At 40.8% G+C, this 24,999-nt stretch overlaps 1 protein-coding gene across 1 annotated transcript; it reads left to right on the top strand.

Annotated features, from left to right (window-relative positions):
* The first annotated feature begins 4,057 nt into the window (after window positions 1-4,057).
* C13H9orf153 (chromosome 13 C9orf153 homolog) lies at window positions 4,058-8,951 on the top strand. The gene is made up of 3 exons (XM_021677934.1): window positions 4,058-4,123; window positions 5,102-5,283; window positions 8,843-8,951. The coding sequence occupies exons 1-3, from the start codon at window positions 4,058-4,060 to the stop codon at window positions 8,949-8,951; spliced, it is 357 nt and encodes a 118-aa protein (XP_021533609.1).
* Window positions 8,952-24,999: the final 16,048 nt, after the last annotated feature.

Raw genomic sequence — 24,999 nt, 5'->3', positions numbered from 1 at the left:
GCATTTGGGTTGTTTCCACTGTTTGGCTATTATGAATCATACTGCTGTGAATATTCATATATAAATTTTTGGGTGGATTGTGTTTTTATTTCTCTTGGGTATATACCTAGGAGTAAAACAACTGGGTCATATGGCTGCTCTGTGTTTAACATTTTGAGGAACTGCCAAACTGTTTTTCAAAATGACCACACCATATTTTATTTCCACCAATGTGTGATGGTTCCAATTTCTCTAAATCCTTGCTAACACTTGTTATTATCTGTCTTTATTATAGCCATCCTAGTGGGAGTGAAAGATATCTTATTGTGGCTTAAATTTGCATTTTCCTGATGGTTCATGATGTTGAGTATCTCTGCACGTGTTTATCAGTCATGTGTATATCTTCTTTGCAGAAATCTCTATTCAAATCTCTTGTCCATTTTTAAATCAAGTTATTTGTATTATTGAGTTGTAAATGTTCTTTGTACATTCTGGACACAAGTCACTTGTCAGATATATGATTTACAAACATTTTCTCCCATTCTGTGACTTATCTTTTCACTTTCTTTAGGGTGTCTTTGGAAGCACAGAAATTTTAATTGATGAAGTTCCAATTTATCTATTGTATTATTCTTTAGCTTGTGCATTTGGTGTTCTATCCAAGAAGCCATTGCCTAACTCAAGATCATGAAAATTTACTCCCATGTTCTTATAGGAGTTTTATAGTTTTACCTCTTACATTCAGGTCTATAATCCATTTTATGTTAATTTCATTTTATGGATTGAGGTAGGGGTCCAGCTTCATTCTGGGTGGCTCAGTCGGTTCAGCATCCGACTCTTGATCTCATGAGATTGGGGGTCATGAGATTGTGCCCCCACATGGAGCTCTGTGCCGGTCATGGAGCCTACTTAAAAAAAATAAATGAATAAAAGAGTTGAGATGGATAAAAATGAGGACTGTAAAAACTACTTTAGAATTGATGATTAAGAAGTCAATACTGCCTTCAAGAATTCAGTTTTGGGGGTTGTCTGGCTGGCTCGGTAGGAAGAGCTTGTGACTCTTGATCTCAGGGTTGTGAGTTTGAGCCCCATGTTGGGTGTAGAGATTACTTTAAAAAAATTCAATTTTGGTTCATCAAGAAGAGTGGAAGCTAATGTCATTATACTGGAGATTCGATCATGAGTATATAAAAATAGCAAGTGCAGAAGTAAAAGAGAGATAAAATTGGAGAGTTAGTGGTATGATAGAAGAAAAGAGAAGTTGTATTTTTCTCCGAAATGAAAAAGATTTTACATGTTTGTAAAGAAAGGAAGAAGCCATGGGGGAACATGAGATTGAGGGTAAGGGAATGGTGGAGAAGCAAAGAGGAGAAAGTTGTTTTCCCAGTGCCAGGGAAATTTTGCACAAGAGTTAAGAGGAGAATAGAATATACCCCCTGGGTAGGAGAGAGAATGCTACCATTAGATGAGCAGGGAGCCTCTTCCTTCTGGATCAGAGGGCAGGATGAAGAATTGCATGTGAATACAACTGGAGAAGAGGATGCCACCCGAGGGAGTTCCTGTGAGATGCCCTGGCTCTTCTCAGGAAAACTAGAATTTATTGTGGGAATTTCTAGGAATAATAAAAGATGAATAGAAGTACTGAAGAGCCCCTACAGAGGCTCCTTCAAGTTGCATGAATCTGTAACAGGCCCACTGGTTATATTTTCATGACCTCTCCAGGAACACTCTCCGTGAGAAGTTGGATTAAGGGGCTAATCTAGGTTTAGTCATTGTCTTGGCTCCAGCCAAGAGCATTGAGTGAAAAGCATGTTAGTGAAGTCAGCATTAGAGTGGATAAAAGCATCTTTGGCTAGTGATCTATTATAGCATTCTGAATCCTGACCCTGACTCTTCAACAAAAGGGAGGTGTCCTCCATAGTAATTCTGCAAAGAGAATCACCAGGAATCTAACCTTCCTTGTGTTCCACTCCCTGTTGTCAATCTTATTGTAATGAAATGAGTACAGATTTGTCAGATTGGCCACTGAAGTTGGAAATCATTTATCTGCATCAGTAATTCTGATTAAAGTTCAGCATGTGTGTGTAGTTGGGGGTTAAGTCAAACTCTCTTTAGGGGGAGGAAAAAGGAAAAAAATGTATTGTCCATTGGTCATGGGAAAAGGCAACCCTCTCATGGTGGGTGTTACCACTGGAAGACAGAGGTAATGGCTGCCCAGGAGACAATGAGGTTTTAAATGAAGCGAGTTAGAGAAATGTTTTCCTTTGCAAGAACTAACAAAAGGAAAGTACAGTCAAAAAAAGGAAAGCACAATCAAGTCTTATTTTAACTGGTCAGCGATAGACATATCTATGAAGCCGCTGTGCAAATGTAGGAAAGGGGGTCATCACGCTGCATTACATTGTGCTTTTTTTGGTCATATATATTGATATAGTGTACTCACTAGTGACTGTAATATATTTGGATATATGTATATCCAAGTAATAGGTAGATAGATAGTTAGATAAATAGATATCCCAGAATGAATATATATTCAAATATATATTACTTTTTCCTTCTTCTCAAGCAAAATAGAAAAACCCAGAATGAATATAAACATATTCATATATAAATGTATTCATTCTGGGCTTTTCTGTTTTGCTTGGAAAAGAGGAAGAACCTAATTATTTTTACTTCATCCCAAACACCAAGAGTATTGTTGGCTCATCTCTGATACTCATCCAATTATTGCAGTTACCAGTCTGGATGCAGTGGTACCCAGGAAGATATTTTCCCTCATACACTCCCTTATCTCCAACAGAGGATTCACTGGAATAAATTAAACCAAGAATGTGAAGTATTGTGAGGTTTATCTGCTATTTATTGCTGTGTAACTAACAGTCCACTCAAACCTTAGTGTCTTGAAACATCTATAATTCATTATTTGCCATAATTTTGCTGTTGGCTGGCATAGCTGGGTGGCTGTTGTTCTCCATTTGGGCTCATCTGGAGTTGCTCAGGCAGCTGTAGCCATTTGGAGGCGTGAATGGGGCTGGGTGATTCAAGATGGCCTCACATACATGTCTAGTGGTTGGTGCTGGCTCTCAGCTCCCCATGGGGTTCCTAGAAGGGTAGCTGGACCTCTTTGCATGGTGGCTTGGGATTCCAGGAGTGTGAAGTGAAGCTGCAAAGCTTATGGCCTAGGCTCTGGCACCCACACAATGTCACTTATACCTCATGCTGCCAGTCAAAGACAAGCATAAAGCCAACCCAGGGTCACATGTGGGAGCAGACAGGGGCGCCTGGGTGGCTCGCTTGAGCACCCGACTCTTGTTTTGGCTCAGGTCATGCTCTTGGGGTGGTGGGATCGAGCCCCACCTCAGGCTCCACGCTCAGTGGGGGGTTCTGCTTGAGATTCTGTCTTCCTGTCCCTCTGCCCCTCCCCCCACTCGCTCTCTCACTCTCTAAATAAATAAAATCTTTTTTAAAAATGTGGGAGCATCCTGAACTGCCACTTACTGATGAGACCAATGGTAAAGATTCTGTGGATGTCTCTAACTCCTCACAAAGGGATTAAACACAATTCTATCTGTAAAATGCGGACTGGTACATCTGGCCCAAAGCAAATCATTTCAAAAGGTTAATTGCTGCTATTGTTTTATTAGCTTTTTCCTCCTGAATAAAAAGCACTTTTCCTGGGTAAGGAATAAGGGAGTTTTTCTTTAGATAAACTGGAAGTGGATCAAAATATGTAAGACAAAAAAAATATGTAAGACAAAAATACTAAACAACCCATATAGGATTCTTTGAATTAGTATTAAATGCCTGAGCATATATGTCATATACGAATTTGAGGTGTTTCAGAGAAAATATTTGGTTGGCATGTGAGTAATTTGATAGACCTAGGGTAAGAAGAAAACAAAAGAAAATTTTAAATGGTATAAAATTTTAAAAGTGTTCCACTTACAAAGTTCTGGGGACATAAAAAGTATTACCCATCCCCAACCCTCCCGCCTTGTACTTTGCTGGATTGTTGACCTTTCACTCCATCTTCTCTTCTATTGCTTTCTCAGGAATTAGAGAATAAAATCCCCTCATAATGTTTCTCAGTAGTGACACCAATCCAGATGAAGACGGGGAGGCGGCAGAGTCTCTCAGATGTTCAGTACGTGCTTACAATTCTGTAATACTCCACAGGGGAAACTTGACATTTCAAAAATGGTGAAAATTTGAGCTACTGAATACCTGGTGGCATACTTGGGGGGCCCCAGGAAGACTTATGCTCTTTTGTCACAGTGAAATGAAGCACTTCCTCGGGCAGGAAAGTGCGAGAGCTAAATTGTTTTCACGATAATGGCAGTTGTTAAAAAGCCATTCACCCACCTCAGCCCACTTTGTATTTGTTGCTCTTGCACAGAACAGCCTAGGATTGACGGGAAACTGCACTGGGGCCAATGACCTAAATTTGGGCTCTCACTTTGGCCTTTCTGGCCTTCCAACTAGTTCCTTAGGAATAATGGAGTTAGTAAGCAAGATGCTCTAGAAAGTGAGATTTTATTCCTTCAGTATAGGACTTTAGATAAGGAAGGTACTCTGAGGAAATCTTTGTTGTCTTCTCTGCCAGCAACTATTGCCAAACACTCCGCAAATGTATCTACTTGCTTTGGTAAAATATTCCAGCGAATGAGGACTATTAGAGCTGCCTTTGCACTGCATTCCCGAACATTCTGAACCCTTTGCACACCAGGATGAAGCTTTGATATCTGCATTATCTGGCTCTCTTTCTTCCTTAAAAAAAAACGTAGCCTTACTCAAAACAAAGGTTGCAACCCTCCACAGCTCTCTCTCTCTCCATGGCAGCTCATCATACTTTACATTAGAAAGATCTTACAGACTTTAGGGTCCAAGTCTGACGGGCCCATTTCATGGTTTAAGTGGTGCATCTAAATAATACCCCTTTCTGGGAATGACTGTGAGATTTGACACTGCCACCCTTAACCGGGTTAGTTAGGCAAAAATATCTTCCAAAGACAGATGCTTCTGTTTTCATGGTTACTTAGTATCCTTTTTGTTCTAGGGTTTTGGGGTCTACCAATTACATTGTCAGCCAATCTCATGACTTCCCACCTCTTCCCCTCCACAGCTGCCAGAATTGTATGCTTTTGTTGAGGATTTTAATAAGGACAGCAAGAAATCAAATCTCCTAGAAACTCACAGTATTTCACCTAGTGAAGCTCAGAAAATGCTTAGTCAAAATGTGAATGCCATGTCACTCACCAGTGGAACTGATGATGTGAAGGGAGAACACCTCCAGCCTGTTTTCGTGTGCAAGGTGGTGAGAAAAGAAGAGGAGAAACCAGACTCTATGACCGAACTGCTGTACCAAAGCTTGTTGACCAGCTCACTCTCTCCGGTGGAGAGACTCACCAGATCCCAGCAGAGGCTCTTTCAATGTGGGATTCCTCCTCCTGCACACACTTTTCCCTATGAGATTCTCATCGATCACTCCAAATCTTTGTCACCAGTCCCCGTCCCCATAGACGAGAAGACTCAGAGTGCCAACATATTACACATGCTCGGCATTTCCAGGATCAGGCCGGAAAATTTTATCTTTGAAGACAAAATTGCTAAGTACTTCTTAGTTGATCCAGGTAATCTAAACAGTTGAGGCTCTGTGGGGGGAAATTCGTGGAAATCTTACTGCAAGGTTTATTTAGGTTATGAGAGCCAAAATAGTCAAATGGTGACCCATGGGAATCTTGCAGTCCTGGGACTCATGGCTGAAGTGCTTGCTGCCTACAGTGCCAATGTGAGGTAGAGAACAGAGACCCGAACATTCCAGGGTCCAGTCTCAGGTCTAGTCTCGCAAAGGAGTATTATGGATGTGGTACTTAAAGTCACCTTTATAAAATTAGCTAGTTAAACTTGGACCCTAAGTCACCCATAACTATTATGAACTTAGCTAAATATTTACTGAATAATGGCTTATTTTTCTTAAGTATCTTTCCTTTAGTGCAATTGAGAGGGGTATTTTTAGATATTTTTTTCAGGAACCTTTACTCTTTCTTTACTGATACATCTCTACAAACAACAAGAGGAAACTCCTCCCTTCATTTCTCACACTTTAATAGGAAGATGTTCCTTAAAAAACAGAGACTATTCAGAGAAAGTTAAAAATATATAAAATATATGATGGTGAGTTTCAATGAGAAGGGGGTGTCTTCTAAGGTCTTCATTTTCCTTCATTTGAGGGAGGTAATAATTTGTCATTCTTTGTAGCTGTAAAAAAAATAGATTAAGTCAATGACATAAAATATTTGAAACTTCCTGAAGTAGGTTCTTGACTCAAGATAAAACCATTTGCACAGCAAATATTTTGACAGCACCATTTTTATACTAAAAGTAGTGGGAGAGGTAGAGGAACAAATTCAAAGGCATAGATTGATTACTGTGCTCACATTTGGTCCAAGATGCTGGAACAGTCTTTGCTGTAACTCCCCACACTAATGTCTTGACAGAATCTAATGCAGGTTTTAAATCCCTTTGATAGAGTTATACTTTGTGTGTTCTGGGACCCAGGCAGAAGTAGAAATCATGGCAATTATAAGAATGACCTAGATAATCCACAGAAGTGCATAAGGTAAAGTCTGGGACCAGAGAGGAAAACGCATGGAAAGTATTAGGAATCAATTAGTACTGCCAAAGAGCCTATTGAAAAAGTACTGAGGGCTTTGGATGTTTGATAGGATGTTTATGGTTTTGCCATCCACAGGAGCCAAATTGTCCTTTCTTCCCAACGCATGGCTTGCCTCCTGGCTACCTAACTTCTAGAGGTCTCTCTTGTGGCCTTCCAGACTCTGTCGGAGTTTCTTCTCTGTCTTCATGACTTCATTTCCTCAGATCCTATAGGTAGAATTTCAAGTACATATCCTGTCTATTCAAGGAATATGCGTGAAGCCAGGTAGGCATCCATATGAAGAATATCCAGTAATTTCTTAGGTTTAATTGGTATTGCAGCAATTCATCTTTTATTCTCTTATATTGCCCAGTATTACTATAATTTTATCAGCCAGCCAGTCCCTAAAGTATTCTCAGCCCAGGAGAACTTTAGGACTCTTGGTGTATCAAAGAATATTATAGAACATATGCTTATTAGCACCAAACGCTGGGGAAAGAAAAGAGAATGGGTGTTGCCATTTTGTTCTTCTATCATACCAGCTCCTCTTGCTCAGGCTAAATTCTGTAGGACCATGTAGGTTAGGAATGTGTTTGACGAAAAATGACAGAGAAACCAAATAAAGATTATTTTTCTTATATACTTAGAAGTCTGGAAGTAGGCAGACAAGTTTTGGAGCAATGCTTTTTGATATTGTCAAGGACCCAGGCTCCACCAACTTTTTGTGTATGGCTTTTGTCTTCATGGCCAAAGGATGTCTCCTTCACCTCCAGGTACTATGGCCACATTCCAGGCAGGAAAAGGGGCTAAGACGAAGGGCCACATTGGCTACTTCTGTCCTCTTTTAATAGGGAAGCAAAACTTTCTCAGAACTCTCCTCCTCCAGTGACTTCTCCCTACATCTCATTGGTCAGAATTGTGTCCAATAGCCACCCTTTACTGCATTGAAATCTTAGCTTTTTACCCTCTGTAGTAGAGGAAGGCAAAAGAGGATTGCAATGGATGTGCAGTGAGCCAACCTATAGTATCTACCATAGATCACAATCTAAAGCTCTGTAGTAATCAAAATCATCAACTCTGTGGCCTTCTCTTGTCAAATATCCCTTTCCTTCCTTCTATAACCAGATCTTCCAATGCCAAGCCTGCCAAGATCTTGTCAAACTCCCTGACACTTGGTAATTGCCCTTAAGGAGACACTGTTGCCTACCAATGTTCAACACCAGTAGCTTGCTCCAGTATCTGTTCCACTAGGGAAGGTATGAACTCAAGGAACAGTCCCTGGTCCCAGTCTCCTATTTCAGACATGTACAGAATATATACCGAAACTCAGGCTCTTCCAGGACAGGGATGGAGGCCTGATTGGCACAGGGGCCATATCTGGACCATAGCTGATCTGCTCAAATATCACCATACAGGGAGAATGATAAGAGAGAATTAAACCAGCCTTCCTGCTTGTTTGCTGTACCCATTGTTCTCCTTGTACTCCTCACACTCATCTCCTTGACTCTGGCCTCTGGTTTTATACTCAAGTCTCTGCCTCAGGCCTTGCTCTTTGTTTTGTTCTTTTTTGGGTGGTGGTGGTGGTTTACATTTTAGGTAGTCATTAAGGAAACTGAAAGGAAGGGAAAGGAAAATGCTGAGTAGGAGAATATGCAGTGTATCTTGGCCTGACTTTCCATGGTTCATTGGCTTCTTGAAGGGATTGTAATTACTAGTGACACCTGAAGTTGGTAGGTCCTGAAAGAGTAGGTAGCCACTGCCTTTTATACCCAGGGCTTACACCAGCATCTTGGAAGAAATGACACTAGCAATCTATATACTTCTGACTAATCTTTGTCCTTGTTTTAAGCCCTCATTACGATCCTTTTCTCCTCCGGCTTGATCTTGGTGCTCTGTAGATCTCTCCATTTGTCCATTATTAGTATCCAGGCACTGAATTGGGAGCCCCTCCACCTGCTATGGCCCTGCAGTGTCCACTCCAGCCCAGTTAACCAGGCCCACCCAGTTTCCCATTTGGAGGAGGACTTTAGATCAGATGAACACCATAGGTGCCCACTTCATTTATAAAGCTCTAGAAACAGCTTTCTACCAGAAGGGAGAAGGAAACTCAAGTTCATCAAAGGTTCATTCTGTCCATGAAGCATCTCTGAATAACTGAAGGTTAAATAACAGCTTCATGTAATTCTTTGAAAATACGATTCTTTGCAGAAAAACAATTCATGGATCTAAGGGATCTGGAATGGAGATACTACAAGGGGCTTGCGTCATGGAAGCACAGTACTTTAGATTCATTCATAGACATAAATTACGTCAGTGAGAAGAGATTTGTGGCGAACCAGCAGATGCCTGGTGTCATTTACCCCCCTGTAGTTCGTAGGTCTTTAGTCATTTACCCTCAAATTGATTATCTAAAAAAAAATGCAGCTTCTTCTTAAATAACATATGTAGTGTATTAAATGTTTTGGATGTGGATTTTGTTTTTGAGAACATTGAGCTTATATGTGAAAAGTAAAAAAGCAGATGGAACATAGGAACAGAGTCTATACAATATTCATGTAAAGTCCAAAATTGAACCATTAATATAGAGAACAAGATTCAGATTGATCTGCTTATATAAGACCAGGTTTGGACCAGTGAAGCCCATCTGGACCAGGGCTGAGGTAAATCTAGATCATGTGAAAAGTAAGGGCACCTATGAAGAACAACTACCAAGCAAGGCTAGCTCTTTAAAATGTTCTACGCACATGAAGAAGTGTATTATCATTTTTAAAAAGTTGGTAAATTCAACAAATCAAAGAATTTCAACAAATCAAAGAATCTGAGGATGTAGAGATCAATCTGAGAACTTAAAAATAATACGTTAACTGCTTAAAGACATGAGGAAGGAAGTAGTATTTACAAAACAAGAACAGGAAGATTTGGGGAAAAAAAACAAATTGGAAATCTTGAAAGTGAAACATATAATTATTGAAAGTAAAACAATAATCATAATAACCCTCAATAAATTATTGCAATGGTATACTGGATGTATCTTAAGAGAGAGGATTAACGACTTGAAAGAGCACTGAGAGAGAAGTTTCTAGATCATGGCACAATAAGACCAAAGGAGCAAATTCTGAAAGAAGGATCGTGGAGGGTAGAATGAGAAGTTTAGAAGTCTAGCCAGTGGAAGATGCAGAAGAAAACAGGGTGAACGGCAATGTTTGAAAATGAAATGACTGATAATTTTCGAGAAATGATATGAATGAAAACTTGAATGGAAAACCTCACTGAATGATTGGCAAGAAAATAAAAATAACTCTCTACCCAGAAACACCGTAGCATAACTGCACCACAGTAAGCAAGAAAGGAAAATACAGAGAGAATGATGAATTGCACACACACAAGTGACAGATCAACAGCGGAGCTTCTGTTAACAGCACACTTCAGAGGGTGATGGTGTCACATACTCAAAATGCTGAAGGAAAACACCTGGCAGCCTGAAATTCTTCAGATGTTCTTCAAAGAGCAGGGTTAAAATAAATACATTTTAGAAAAATGTAAAAGCCGAAACTGTTTACCACCCACAATCTCTTACTGAAAAAACCACTAGCAAAGTATGTATTCTAGTAAGAACTGGGAGGAGTGCAAGAAATAATGGTGAACAAATAAATGATCAATAATATATGTGTGTGGTTGTGTAGATACTAAAATATAATTCTGGAATCGAGTTCCTGATATTTTATTTAGAAAATATGCTTCCATTTGGGGTGCCTGACTGGCTTATTCGGAGGAGCAAGCGACCCTTGATTTGGGGGTTGTAAGTTCGAGCCCCACGGTGGATGTAGAGATATTTAAAAATAAAATCTTTTTAAAAAATTTTTAAAAGAGGGGCGCCTGGGTGGCTTAGTCGGTTGAGCATCTGCCCTCGGCTCTGGTCACGATCCCAGAGTCCTGGGATCAAGACCCGTATCGGGCTCCCTGCTCAGGGGGTCTGCTTCTCCCTCTCCTCCTGTTTATGCTCTCTGTTGCTATCTTTATCTCTCTCTCTCTCTCTCCCAAATAAATAAATAAAAGCTTAAAATAAGATAAAAACATTTTTAAAGAGAAAATTTGCCTCAATTTAAGTTTTTATTCTGCAGTTTCCTATTTTGGCACTATTTTTTAAAATCAGATTTTGCCTTCAGCATACTGAATATCTTCAGCAGGAGATACTGTCTAGAAATGGGCATGAAGGGGTTTTCTCGGGTGCTCGTAATATTCTGTTTTTTCATCCGTGTGCCCAAGTGTGTTGAGCATGCAAAAATTCCCCCAGCTATGTACTCACAACTATAAACTTTTCTTCATGCATGTTATAGTTTTTTTAAAAAAGTTTTCTTCATGCATGTTTTAGTTTTTTTTAAAAAAGTTTTAAAAGTTGTCTGACCTTCATACAATGAATTGGGGGGGGCTCATCTTATGTGTGAAGCCATCGCTATTTAAATATTGGAAATATTTATTCTTTAAAATCTAGCTAGCGCTCAGCTATAAAACCACCTAGTCCTGACATCTTTCTTCCCATTTTTACTATGAAAATATTTAAAGTCATAAAAATAAATAAAATTGTGTAATAAACATACACATACTCACCACCTAGATTCAACATTTATTAAGATTTTCCCAATGCAGGGCGCCTGGGTGGCTCAGTCGGTTAAGCATCTGTCTTCAGCCTAGGTCATGATCCCAGGGTCCTGGGATGGAGTCCCACATCTCCCACATCGGGCTCCCTGCTCAGCAGGGAGCCTGTTTCTCCCTCTCCCTCTGCCCCTACCCCCTGCTCATGCTCGCTCTGTCTCACACACTTTCTCTCTTTCTCTCAAATAAATAAAATCTTAAAAAAAGAGAGAGAGAGATTTTCCCAATGCTTAGTTCATCTGTTCCTTTTGTTATTGGGTCTGCGGTGTCTGCTGCAGTATTTTAAAGATTTTATTTTATTTTTTAAGATTTATTTACTTATTTATTTGACAGAGAGATAGAGAGAGCCAGAGAGCACAAGAGGGAGGAATTGCGGAGGGAGAGGGAGAAGCAGACTCCCCGCCGAGCAGGGAGCCCGACGCGGGGCTCCATCCCAGGCCCCTGGACCCGAGCCAAAGGCAGACGCTTAACGACTGAGCCGCCCAGGTGCCCCTAATCTTTTTTTTTTTTAAGATTTTATTTATTTATTTGTCAGAAAGAGAGAGAGCACAAGCAGGGGGAGTGGCAGGCAGAGCAGGCAGAGGGAGAAGCAGACTCCCTGCTGAGCAGGGAGCCCGATGCGGGACTCGATCCCGGGACTCCAGGATCATGACCTGAGCCGGAGGCAGCCGCTCAACCGACTGAGCCACCCGGGCGCCCTCTCTCTTTTTTTTTTTTTAAAGATTTTATTTATTTATTTGAGAGAGAGAATGAGAGAGAGAGAGCATGAGAGGGGGGAGGGTCAGAGGGAGAAGCAGACTCCCTGCCGAGCAGGGAGCCCGACGCGGGACTCCATCCCGGGACTCCAGGATCATGACCTGAGCCGAACGCAGTCGCTTAACCGACTGAGCCACCCAGGCGCCCTCTCTTTTTTTTTTTTTTAAGATTTTATTTATTTATTTGAGACAGAGAGAATGAGAGACAGAGAGCATGAGAGGGGGGAGGGTCAGAGGGAGAAGCAGACCCCCCGCCGAGCAGGGAGCCCGACGCGGGACTCGATCCTGGGACTCCAGGATCATGACCTGAGCCGAAGGCAGTCGCTTAACGACTGAGCCACCCAGGTGCCCCTAATCTTTTTTTTTTTTAAGATTTTATTTATTTATTTGAGAGAGAGAGCATGAGAGAGGGGAGGTCAGAGGGAGAAGCAGACTCCCTGCCGAGCAGGGAGCCCAATGCAAGACTCGATCCCAGGACTCCAGGATCATGACCTGAGCCGAAGGCAGTCGCTTAACGACTGAGCCACCCAGGTGCCCCTAATCTTTTTTTTTTTTAAGATTTTATTTATTTATTTGTCAGAAAGAGAGAGAGCACAAGCAGGGGGAGTGGCAGGCAGAGCAGGCAGAGGGAGAAGCAGACTCCCTGCTGAGCAGGGAGCCCGATGCGGGACTCGATCCCAGGACCCTGGGATCATGACCTGAGCCGAAGGCAGACGCTCAACCGACTGAGCCATCCAGGTGCCCCTTTAATAAGCTTTTTAAAAAATTATAATATCACACAGAAAATCACAAGTTTAATGAATTATAGCACACTGAACATACCCATGGAAACAGCCCAGGTTATGAAATAGAACATGGCCCACAAGCCCCTCTCCTAATCATGACTCCATCACCCCCGCCCTCCAGAGGTGACCAGTGTGTACCTTAGATTCACTTTTGTCTATTTTTGCACTGTTTTATACAAATGTAAACACACATTTGAACATGTATTCAACAGATTCTCTGGTATCTGGCTTCTTTGAGCATAATGTTTGTAAGATGCATCTATGATCTGTATGTAGTTAGCAGTCATTTTCATTGCTGTTCAGTATTCAATTGTATGAATATAGCCTGATTTATTTATCCAGTCTGCTATTGATGAATATTTGGGTCATTTGCAGTTTTGGGTTATTACAAAAAAGGCTTTGCAATACCACTGGCCGTTAAGCAAGATTTGGTTGCTAGAGAAGACTCACAGGACCCGAAGTCTGAATGCTTACAAGTCTCCAGTTTATTGCAGGAAAAGGATTTATTATGGCAAAGCAGTAAAGTAAGGATATACGTCACAGATGACAGCAAGGGGTACAGAGGGACCAGACGGAGGCTCGAATTGTCCTCCCTCTGTAAGGACCATACTGGACACACTCCTTTTCTCCATTCAGGAATCAATGCGTGCATGGAACGCTTTAGAATCAGGGAGCATGAACTGGAGTCTCAATTACTTTTTACATTTTATTGGTCAAGTAGGCGTATTCCTGCTCCATAACCAGCAACTGCTAGTCTCATGGAACCAGGTGAGAATCGTCAATATCACTCTTATCAATAAACCATGTTGATAAGGTGGTACAAACCACCCCCAAACTTCTTAGACCTATGGTTACAAAGCCACAATATAAATCAGTAGTTTTCATGCCACAGGAGGTTGTAATGCGGGACATTTAGCAAAAGAGCTCAGGCTAATTCTAGGCCTGCTGGAATTAACCCGCCCAGCACTCTTGCTATGAAGTTATTTTGATACACGTGCACACACTTCTCTTGGGTGGAATTGCTAGATTTCAGAGTCTGAAGATATTCAACTTTAGCAGATAATGCAAAACATTTTTCCAGAGTTGGTGGTACCAATTTACAGTTCTACCAGCAGAGTATATGAAGTCTCACTGCTTTCTAAGACTGTATTGTTGTCCCTTTAAGTTTTAGTCATTCTAGTAGGTATAGTAATATCTCATTGTATTTTTATTAGAATATTCCTGCTTACTTGCGAGGTGAGCCCCTTTTCATGTGCTTACTGGTCAGCTTTTTGTTATTGTGTTGCCCTTTTTTCTAACTGCTTTGTCAGAAATCTTCATTTTGATATGAGTTCTTTTGTCCATGTATTTCAGATACCTTCTCCAATTCCCTACATTGCCTTTTAATTTTCTTAGTAGTGTCTTTTGACAAACAAATTCCTAATTCTAATGGAGTCTAGTTTATCAGTCTCTTCCTTTGTGGCTAAAGCTTTGAGGATTCTGTTTAAGAATTCTTTACTTCTCCCAAGATTGTGAAGCTCTCTACTTATGTTGTCAAAGCTTTATTGTTTTATATTTCATATTTAGATCTACAATCCACCTGGATTGATTTTGGTACATGATAAGGAAAGAGAGCAAGATTCATTATTTCCCCATTTGGGTATCCAAAAAAATTGTGGGATGCAACTCAAAGATGTGCTTACAGGGAAAATTATAGACCTAAATGCATATGTTAGAAAAGAAGAAAAGCAAAAATCAATTATTTAACGTTCATCTTAAGAATTTAGAAAAAGAGGGGCGCCTGGGTGGCTCAGTCGGTTAAGTGGCTGCTTTTGGCTCAGGTCATGATCCTAGGGTCCTGGGATGGAGCCCCATATTGGGCTCCCTGCTCAGCGAGAACCGGCTTCTCCCTCTCCCTCTGCCTACCTCTCTGCCTACTTGTGCTCTCTCTCTCTCTCTGTCAAATAAATAAATAAAATCTTTAAAAAAAAATTTTAGAAAAAATAGTTTCCAATTTCCAATGTGATATCATCTTTGAATTCTTTAAGATTATTTAAAAGTGTGTTGTGTTTAAATAACTAGAAGTATATTTCTTAGTTGCTAAATATATGGATATGTTCTGTTATTCTTTTGTTATTGATTTCTAGCTTAATTCCACTGTGGTCAGAGAACATATTTTGTGTGACTTCTGTGCTATGAAATGTGCTTTAAGGGCCAGCATATAGTTAATTTTGGTAAATGTTTTGTGTGTACTTGAAAAGAATTTATATCCCTCTATAATTGGACATAGATTTTTATTTATATCAATTATGTCAAATTTGTTAGTCATGTCATTCAAATGTTCAGTAGATCTACTGATTTTTGTTTGTCAGTTACTGAGAGAAAGTGTGTATTAACATCTGCCACTGTGATTCAAGGGGGCTTTGCTTTTATTTTCAGTTCTATTAATTTTTTGCTTCATCTATAAGGCTGTTATTCAAGGCATGCAATTTAGAAATGTTGTATCTTCTGGATGAACAAAACTTTTCAGATTAAGAGGAAGCATCCTCTTTCCCTCTAATGATGCTTCTTCTCTCTCTCTTTTTTTAAAGATCTTATTTATTTATTTGAGAGAGAGGGAGCACAAGTGGGGGGAGAAGCAGACTCCCTGCTGAGCACGGAACCTGACGAGAGGCCAGATCCCAGGACTCTGGGATCATGACCTGAACTAAAGGCGGATGCTTAACTGACTGAGCCACCCAAGTACCCTGATATACCAACTTTCTATTAATGTCTAGATGATATATCTTTTCCCATCCTTTTCTAGTTAATCTTTTTGTATTCTCATACCTATGTCTCTTATAAGCAGCATACCATTGGAATTTTTTTATCCAGACTGACAATATTTGATTTTCATTGAAGTACTTATTCCATTCCCATGTAATTTAATCATTTAGTTAATCAATATCTAACATCTTACTCTTTGCTCTCTGTTTTTCCTACCTGGACTGTATTACTCTTTCTTGACTTTCTTGTCTACTTTTGGGTTGATTGAATACTTTTATTATTCCTCACCCCTCCTCTATTTGCTTGTTAATTATACATGATCTTCCTATACTTGTAGTGGATACCCTAGATATTACAGCAAACATCCTCAACTTCTTAAAAACCAATGTGTGTTCGTTGTTTCACCACGTTTCAATCATACTGTTACCTTAGGACCCTCTGATTCCACTTCTCCCCATTTCAATGTATGTACAATTGTTTTCATGTATTTTCATTCTGTATAGAGAGATCCACCCCCCTAACATTTTTATTACTCAGAGGAGTACAAATGGAGGCCCATACACAGTATATCTAAATAGTTTAAAGTATAAATCAAGCTAGCGAATTATTGACTACAATATATGCTATTTTCTACATTTACCAATAATCCTTCATGGCAATTGGGAAGGCCAAATTCAAATTTATAATTCTAAATTCACACTTAGAGCTCTTCCATGCTGGAATATTATGGCCTGGGAGAGCTAGCCGCTGGTTCTTGCTCCAGTCTTCCTTACGCTCATCCCACCCAATTTTTTTAGACAAAAGATTTGAGCAGACTCTTTGCCAAAGATAAAAGAAGAAAATACATCAGACATTATGAGAATTTGCTAAACTTTGGTTACTACTAAAGGCCTTGTGGTCAGACAACCTGGATTGCAATCCTGGCTCTTTGACCCACGGCAAGCCCACTTAAGCTCTCTATACCTCAATATCTTCATCTGTGAAATAACTAAAGGCTGTTCTGAGGCTTAAATGATTAAATACATATCAAGTGCTTAGAATCTGACTCATGGTAAACACATAAGAAATGTGAGCTTTGCCTTAGTGTGTACCTTTGCTCTGTAGTATTACTAGTATTAATAATAGTACTAGTAGTAGTTGTTGTGTTGAGAAATTTCTTCTGCTTCTATAATATTTGAGACTAAATTTCATGATGACATATAGCCATTATGCAGGATTAGTTTTCCTTCTTTTGGGGTTACCATTATTGCCGGATTTATTTCAGTATTTTTCCTAATTCCCTACACTATTGTTTTTTTCCTATTCTGTGTCCTATGATTTAGGATTGTGTTTGGTTACAAGTAAGAGAATGCCCGGATGCCAGCACCTAAAAGACACTAAGTTTTGTTCATTGCATCCAACAAGATGTGCAGAGGTCTGCAGAACTGGGCAGTGTGGTAGGTCCATGACATCATCGTCAGTCTCTCAGACTCCTGCCTTTCTCTTATCTCAATTCTTACTTGTGGTTTTCATTCACATGGTTTCAAGATGGCTGCTACACCTATGGACATTGTATTAATGTGTCAAACAGGAAGAATGGGGAAGAATGAAAAGCCATCTTTGATAAGCTTCCGTTTTTATTCTGGAAGGGAAGCTCTTTCCATCAGAATTCTAGATACACACTATTAACAGAATCATGTAATGTGACCATCCCTAGATGCAAGGGACTCTGGGGAATTAAGGGCTTTTCATTCGATACAAAGCAACCCCAAACAAAATGGTAGTTAGGGAAGAAATAGGGATGGATGGTAACAGGGTAGGTCCTGGCAGTGTCAACAATGAGGGGTATAAGTGAACATCCACAAAACCCTCATCTTCTGATCCCTTCATACTTGGTGACTTCATCGTACGTTTAGTGTCCCTCAGACCCTGTCATCCAGCCACACGGCCTTCTTTTGGTTCAACTACTAAGTGTGTTCCTGCCTTGGGACATTGATAGTGGGCTCTCTCCTGCCTGGAGTGAGATCCCCTTGGATCTCACATGGCTGCTTCCTCCTTATCTGTTATATCCCAGATTCTAACGCTTCACCTCAGAGAGCACTCCCTGGCCAGCTAGTCTAAAGAGGCCACCCCATCCATCTCCAACAGACAACCTTATTTTAATTCTCTGCTTAGTATCTATATGATTGTATAATCCTACAACTATATCATTATTAAAATTATATATGATTTTTTTACTATATCATTATTAAAATTGTATATGATTTTTTTCCTTGTCCACTAATATTGGTCCATCTTTCCCACTGGGAATCCTGTCCTTCTGTTTGTTGTCATATTGTCAGTGCCTAGAATATTTCTTGACATATAATAAATATTCATAGTTATATGTGGAGTGAATGAATAAATGAATAAAATAATCCCAGGTATCTACTGAATGAATGAGAACATCCCTATGGAACTCTACCTCTTCCCTTCACTATGCAACACATTTTCTCTCCTCATAATCATTTCCCGAGAAATTTGTCAGAGAAGATAACTTTTCTGTAGCTTTTGGAGTGCCCCCAGACAGTTCCAAATGTGGCTACTAACCCCATAGTGGCAGACACCATGATGCATGTGCCAAATTATTTTCCAAAGTAAAAATTTTAGAATCAATCCCTGAATAATCTGTAGGTTGCACTATTGAAGATGAAGCCCATGAACTCAATCCTATTCAGGCAGGGACTAGATGAGTTTTCTTGCTCTACCTCTTAAAGATAAAATCATCTCTCTCCCCAGGCTCTCAGTTACATTGTCATTGCTGCCACTTGAGCTTTTCCCACTTGTAATAAATTGCCTCCAAATTTAATGCATCATGAAATTGAGAGCCTGTTGTGCCAATTTGGTTTCTAATTTCCCTGTAATTTGTATCTGTTTCTAGAATGGTAATAAAATCAACCTAAATCATATTTTAAAAAATAAGATTAGGGCCTACAGAAACGCACAGTGTTTTGTTAAAAGAGTAGGTAACCTAATCAGGATTCAGAAATCACCAAAATATAATCATCTGCAAAATTACTGTGGGAAAATTAATGTTTGAATGATACAATCATATGATGAAAATAAGCACAATAATTCTGAATTAATGTAGCTCTCTATTAAGAAATAATTATTAAGGGGGAAATGGGCCAATTAAAAAGGAACTCCTGGGGTCTCTTACCAGGTCCAGAAACAGAACCAATAATCTAATTACTGTCAATTTTGAAAATAGAAATAGACATTGTGATCTTGAGAAAGGGAGTTATTTTTCATGTCACTAGAGGCATAGGGTGATAATAAACCAGATCTTTTGGTGACACTAATCAAAGGATTTGGGATACACATGAATAGAAGGAAAAAAGGAAAACAACCAAAACCTATCACGCTGAACTAAGCCTTGGGCTTTTGAAACACAGAACAACCCTGTACTTTGGGGTTTAGATTTAGGACATCATGTTTATTTAGATGCCCCCTTCCCACCCCAAATAATACCTAGGCATGCACTTACTGATTGATTGGTTCATGGATTTTATTTTTAAGTAATCTCTCCACCCAGCATGGGGCTTGAACTCACAACCCCAAGTCCAAGAGTCAAAGGCTCCACTGACTGAGCCAGACAGGTGCCCCCTACCTAGGCACTTATTTAGTCCCAGCTGACAACATGCCTTTTTTTTTTTTAAAGTAAGTTCCATGCCCAGCATGGAGCCCAACACAGGACTTCAACTTATGACCCTGAAATCATGACCTGAGCAGAAATCAAGAGTCAGACGCTTAACCGACTGAGCCACCCAGGTGCCCCAGCATGCCCTTTTTTGATGTACTTTTGTGGTCTCTGAGCTTAGAGAGGATGATGATTGTTTGTTCAGAGTTTTACCATTTATAAAGCATAATCTGAATTTCTTATCTCACTTAACATATGGTATTCAGACAGCTTTGTTATTTATTCAAACAAATACACCGAGATGAACATAGTATTTTATTTTATTTTAATTTTTTTAAAGATTCTATTTATTTATTTGACAGAGAGAGAGAGACAGCGAGAGAGGGAACACAAGCAGGGGGAGTGGGAGAGGGAGAAGCAGGCTTCCTGCGGAGCAGGGAGCCCGATGCGGGGCTCGATCCCAGGACCCTGGGATTATGACCTGAGCCGAAGGCAGACGCTTAACAACTGAGCCTCCCAGGCGCCCCATGAACATAGTATTTTATTTGCTTATATTTTCCACTCACTGTAAGAGAGCACCATCACCACCGAATGACTCTCCCCAGAACAAAAAAAGAAAAGAAAAGAAAAGAAAAAAAAGAAACCTATGCCAGGTTGAATTTTTTACTTCAATGAGCAGAGAAGCATCTGATAGATGGTTTCATCTTACGAAGAAAGGAAGAAATTTAAGTCTACAATACCAAATAGTCCATGAAAGTAAAAAAGTCTATTTTCATTAAAAAAAAATATTCTATGGTCTAAAGCCCTAGAAGTGAAAGCATAACTTAACACAGTCTTCTGGAGGACAAGTCAGCGGTAAGCATGGAAGCCTCTCAGAATGCATGTATTCTGAAGATCTCTCTCCAACAGTATGAAATGCACATGTAAGTGCAGGAGATTGGTGAAATACTCACATACATTACATGGAGAAGTACACAGCTATAAAAAAGAATATGTTGGGGGTGCCTGGGTGGCTCAGTCGGTTAAGTGTCTGCCTTCAGCTCAGGTCACAATCCTGGAGTCCTGGGTCCAAGCCCACATCGGGCTCCCTGCTCAGTGAGGAGCCTGTTTCTCCCTCTGCTTGTGCTCTCTCTCTCTCTCAAATGAATGAATAAACTCTTAAAAGTAAAAAAGAATATGGAGGATCTCCATGCACTGATACATTGTGATTTCTCGGAGATACTGTTAATTGAAAAGAACAAAGTGCAAAAGAGCATATGTGGGTAAGCTACGTTCTGTTTAAGGAGGAAAATAAGAAAACATAACTCGGATGTGCTTATCTTGAAAAAGGAAACATTGGGGATTAACCCAGAAACTATGAAGTGGATTGATTGCCTTCAAGGGGTGAGGAGGTGCAGGCTTCAAGGGATAGGGAAGAGAATGACCTTACTGTGTAAAAGGGCATATAGTTCTGATTTTTGGAAACATTATGTGAGTAATCATGTGAGCACAAAGGACAAACAGCTCTGAGTCGTCATCTTACACTCAGCTGAGCAGAGCATCTGACTATAATGTTTGATGAATGAATAGAATTTGAACTTAGACCTCCTGACATCCAACTTGTTATCCTGACTCTTCAGAACTGGAAAGGACCTTACAGAGGTGGCCCGGCCCTCCTCTCTTAACAGATGAGAAACCAAAACCCAGCAGGGTGAACAAAGTCAAGTGTCAAAACCGGCTTCTGCATCAGAGGTCCAGCACATTATTTTTTTCCGGAAAGCACGCTGCCTCTAACTTGAGTTGAACAAAATGTGCTTCATGTACCTTGATACATTTTTCCTTATTACATTTTTCAATCTCTTATTTAACAATAACTGATTGAGCATTTTTGTTCTTTCCTTCTTTTTTACTTTCCCTTCTTTCTTTTTCTTTTTCATCCTTATGATCACTTTGACCCCGAAAAGATTTTCAACTGAAATACTACTATAAGAGAGGCATTCTAATGGATGCTGGGATGCAGAGTGCATCGGGGCCCCTGAGTGGCTCCGTCAGTTAAGCGTCCGACCCTTGATCTCAGCTCAGGTGTTGACCTCAGGGTTGTGAATTTAAACCCTGCATTGGGCTCCATGCTGGGTGTGGCGCCTACTTAAAAAAAAAAAAAAAGTGCACACGCAGCAGGTTCCCTGCCCACAGTGGGGGACACCTGGACACAAAGAGGTACAGCCCAGTGTAAATGTCATCACTGAAGTCCTCTTGGTTTGGATGGATCGTGAGCAGCTTCCCAGAGGCAGAGATGGTTAAGCCTCATCTCAAAAAAGGAAATGGGAGTTTTCAAGTTATTTGGGGCCCCAGGAAGGAGGGTGTCCCCAGCAGAGGCACAACAGGTATGAAGGAACAGAGGCAGTAAACTCTAGTCCCTGCATTGATGTTCGCTATGCTCTTTAGACTTAAAAAAAAAAAAAAAATCTCTTTCTAATGTAATCAGTTCATCAGTTTTAATACCACATCTCACGTTCTGGTAACTGCTTATGCATTTTATTGCTGCCCTTTCAAAAAGGAGTCATTGATTTGGCTCCTTCTATGCTGAATCCCCTGCACAAGTTGGCTACAGGGTTTTAAATAATCAGTGCACGCCATGGTAACCCGCACTCCCCCTCATTCCACAAAGGTGCATCGATTAGCACATGCTGGGCCCAGAGCTAGGTGCTGCTGCAGAACCACAGATGAGAACACAGGGGATGCAAGGGGGCTGGCCTGGGGAAGACGGAGATATCATCACTCACCCAGTAGGAAAAGCCCCTAAGTAGACTAATTTCCGCCGTTGCTGTGTTGGTTTAACTACTGCCAATTCCTTGAAGGCAGGAAGCAGGTATGACAGTGCCTGGAAGTCACTCCTGACTCTCCTCCTCACATATACCCCATATCTGTCACCGGGTCCTGTCCATTTTACCCCATACATGTTTTTTCAAATCCATCCATTTCTCTCCATCTTTATCACCACCTCCATATTGTGAGCCACCATTATCTCTCCTGTGGATTACCCAACTGGTCTCCTTTCATCATTGCTAATCCCTCTGTAATCCTCTCTAATCTATTATCCACATGGCAGCCAGAGTAATCTTCCCAAAATGTAAGCCTAATCATGTTCAACTCTCCCATTTGCTCAAAATTACTCAGTGCCTTCCAACTGTTCTTGGTATAAAGACGTGGTCTGTCTCATTGCATCCCCAATGGGAGCAGAGACCCTAAGCCAAGGTGGGAAAGAACAACCCATGTCATTTGATGCCTCAAATGCTTAGTCTGCCCCAAATTAATTCTTCACATATCATTCATTCGCTTAGCGTCGAGATCTTTCCATATTGGCAAATAGAGAGCTATTTCTTTTTTTCTTAATGACCACATGATATTTCATTGGGTTGATGTTTCATAATTTATTTGACCAGCCCCAATCCCACTTAAGATGTGCCCAGGGCTATAGGTACACACTCTTGTACATATATCTCCAGCTACTATTCTCTTTCAAAATATTTTTAGCTCTTCCTACAATATTCTTCCCCTTCCTATATCTTCCATATAAACTGTTGAATTGGGTTTTTGAAGCTCCCTAAAAAATTCTCTTGGAATTTTGCTCATAATTGCAAAAATATATATATAGGTTGTATGTAAAGAATGAACAATGAGGATATGGAATAAGATTCTCCACAGTCTGGCACAAGTGATTCTATGTGAGTAAGAGTTTTGTGCAAGAAGCCAAAAAAAGAAATAGCAAATTAGAAGCATAATTCAAAAAGACAAGAAAAGGAGCGCCTGGGTGGCTCAGTCGGTTGAGCGTCAGACTCTTGGTTTCAGCTCAGGTCGTGATCTCAGGGTCGTGAGATTGAGTCCCACTTTGGCCTTCATGCTCAGCACAGAGTCTGCTTGAGATTCTCTCTCCCCCGCTTTGCCCCTCCCCCTGCTCTCGCTTGATCTCTCTCTAAAAATAAACAAATAAAATCTTTTTAAAAAAAAGTAAAGAAAATGTAATTTTATTGAATTGGGAGCCCATTCAATTAGTTCGTTGTTAGAAAGCTATCTACTGAGCAGCTCCTATGGGACGGGCACTGTCCCATAAGCAGGGATGTAGACAATATCTCTATATTCTGGTGTGTGGACACAGCAATAAACATATAAACATGTACATAGACCCACATGTAAAGATTCCAGATGGTGCGGGGCACGAGTTAAGGGCATAAAGAGCAAGAGATGGGAACTGGGACTTGCTTTTGGTTGGGTGACCAGGGAGGCTTGCCCTGGGAAGACACATTTGAACTGAGCTCTGAATGACAGGATCCAGTTCTGCAAAAACTCAAGGGGAGAGCATTTTGGGCAGAGCAAACGGCCAGTGCAAAAGGCCCAGGGCAGACATGAGATGAGCAGGCTGGAGGAGCCAAGAGACTGTGTGCAGTTGCCGAGGTGAACCACGGTGAAGGGGAGACAGGCAGGCTAAATGAAGTAAGTCAGGAAACAGAGAAAGACAAATACCGTACGATCTCACTTATATGCGGAACTGAGAAATGAACAGAAAACGACAACAAAAACCAAGCTCAGATACAAAGAACAGCTTGGCGGTTGCCCGTGGTGGGGGTAGGGGGTGGGGGAAACGGGTGCAGGGAGCCAAAGGTACAAGCTTCCAGTTATAAAATAAGTTAGGGGATATAACGTACAGCACAGGGACTATGGTTAATAGTACTGCCTTCCAGGGGTGGCTGGTTGGCTCAGTGATTAGAGTATGTAACTCTGTAAGTCTCGGTCTCAGGGTCATGAGTTCAAGCCCCACTTTGGCCATGGAGCCTACTTAAAAAAAACCATGAACATTTGTTGCCTTAAGCCCTAGAGTTTGGGGGTGGGTTGTTATGCAACATTATTGCTTCTGTGAACCCTTCTAGGCCTCCCACCCATCCACACACATGAACACTCCCCTCTCTAAACCACTTTCTCACCTCGCACACACACCAGCCACTGGATGGAGCAACCGTACACACATGCATCTGCTCTGCTAGCCAAGCACCTCTTACAAGCACAGTGCAAACTGTGGCTTCGTACACTTACCTCTTTTTCTTCAGAGTTTTATTTTTTTATTTTTTTTTTTATTTTTTTTTTTTAAAGATTTTATTTATTTATTTGATACAGAGAGAATGAGAGACAGAGAGCATGAGAGGGAGGAGGGTCAGAGGGAGAAGCAGACTCCCCGCCGAGCAGGGAGCCCGATGCGGGACTCGATCCCGGGACTCCAGGATCATGACCTGAGCCGAAGGCAGTCGCTTAACCGACTGAGCCACCCAGGCGCCCTTTATTTTTTTATTTTAGAGAGAGAGACAGAGAGAGAGAGAGCACCCACATGAGTGGGGAGGAGGGGCAAAGGAAGAGGGAGAGAGAATCTCAAGCAGACTAAACTTGTCTTGAACTAAAATGAATCTAAAAATGCTCCTTGAATTTTGCGTTACATTGCAGCATTCTCCTCTGCACTCTCTGCCCTCTCCCTTTCTGCCCAAAAGCAGGGCATAAAATTTCCCTTTGCAACAGTGTCCCGGCCACCCTCTGTTCTTCTGTACCAGCAAGAGGAGATGACTCTTGTCACTGGAGACAGCACTGACTTGAGTCTTCATAACAAATCTTACTAAATAGCCTTTCTCTTCCATTAGTTTTCCCCATATATTTACCCTGACACAATTTACCACTCCTAGAAGCCCAAACCTCTTTCTTTGTCTTGTCACTTCGGCACAATTTATTGACCTTCGTTAAAATGGTATA

The sequence above is a fragment of the Neomonachus schauinslandi genome, chromosome 13, assembly GCF_002201575.2.
Source record: "Neomonachus schauinslandi chromosome 13, ASM220157v2, whole genome shotgun sequence".
Classification (NCBI taxonomy): Eukaryota; Metazoa; Chordata; class Mammalia; order Carnivora; family Phocidae; genus Neomonachus; species Neomonachus schauinslandi.
This window is presented reverse-complemented; position numbering and strand designations above follow the sequence as displayed.

Bases quoted from the DNA above. Each gene is read 5' to 3' on its own strand.
- C13H9orf153 (XM_021677934.1), top strand. From the start codon at position 4,058: ATGTTTCTCAGTAGTGACACCAATCCAGATGAAGACGGGGAGGCGGCA. The intron at 4,124-5,101 runs GTACGTGCTTAC...TCCCCTCCACAG, and splicing joins CAGAGTCTCTCAGATGTTCA to CTGCCAGAATTGTATGCTTT. The intron at 5,284-8,842 runs GTGCAAGGTGGT...GATTCTTTGCAG, and splicing joins CACCTCCAGCCTGTTTTCGT to AAAAACAATTCATGGATCTA.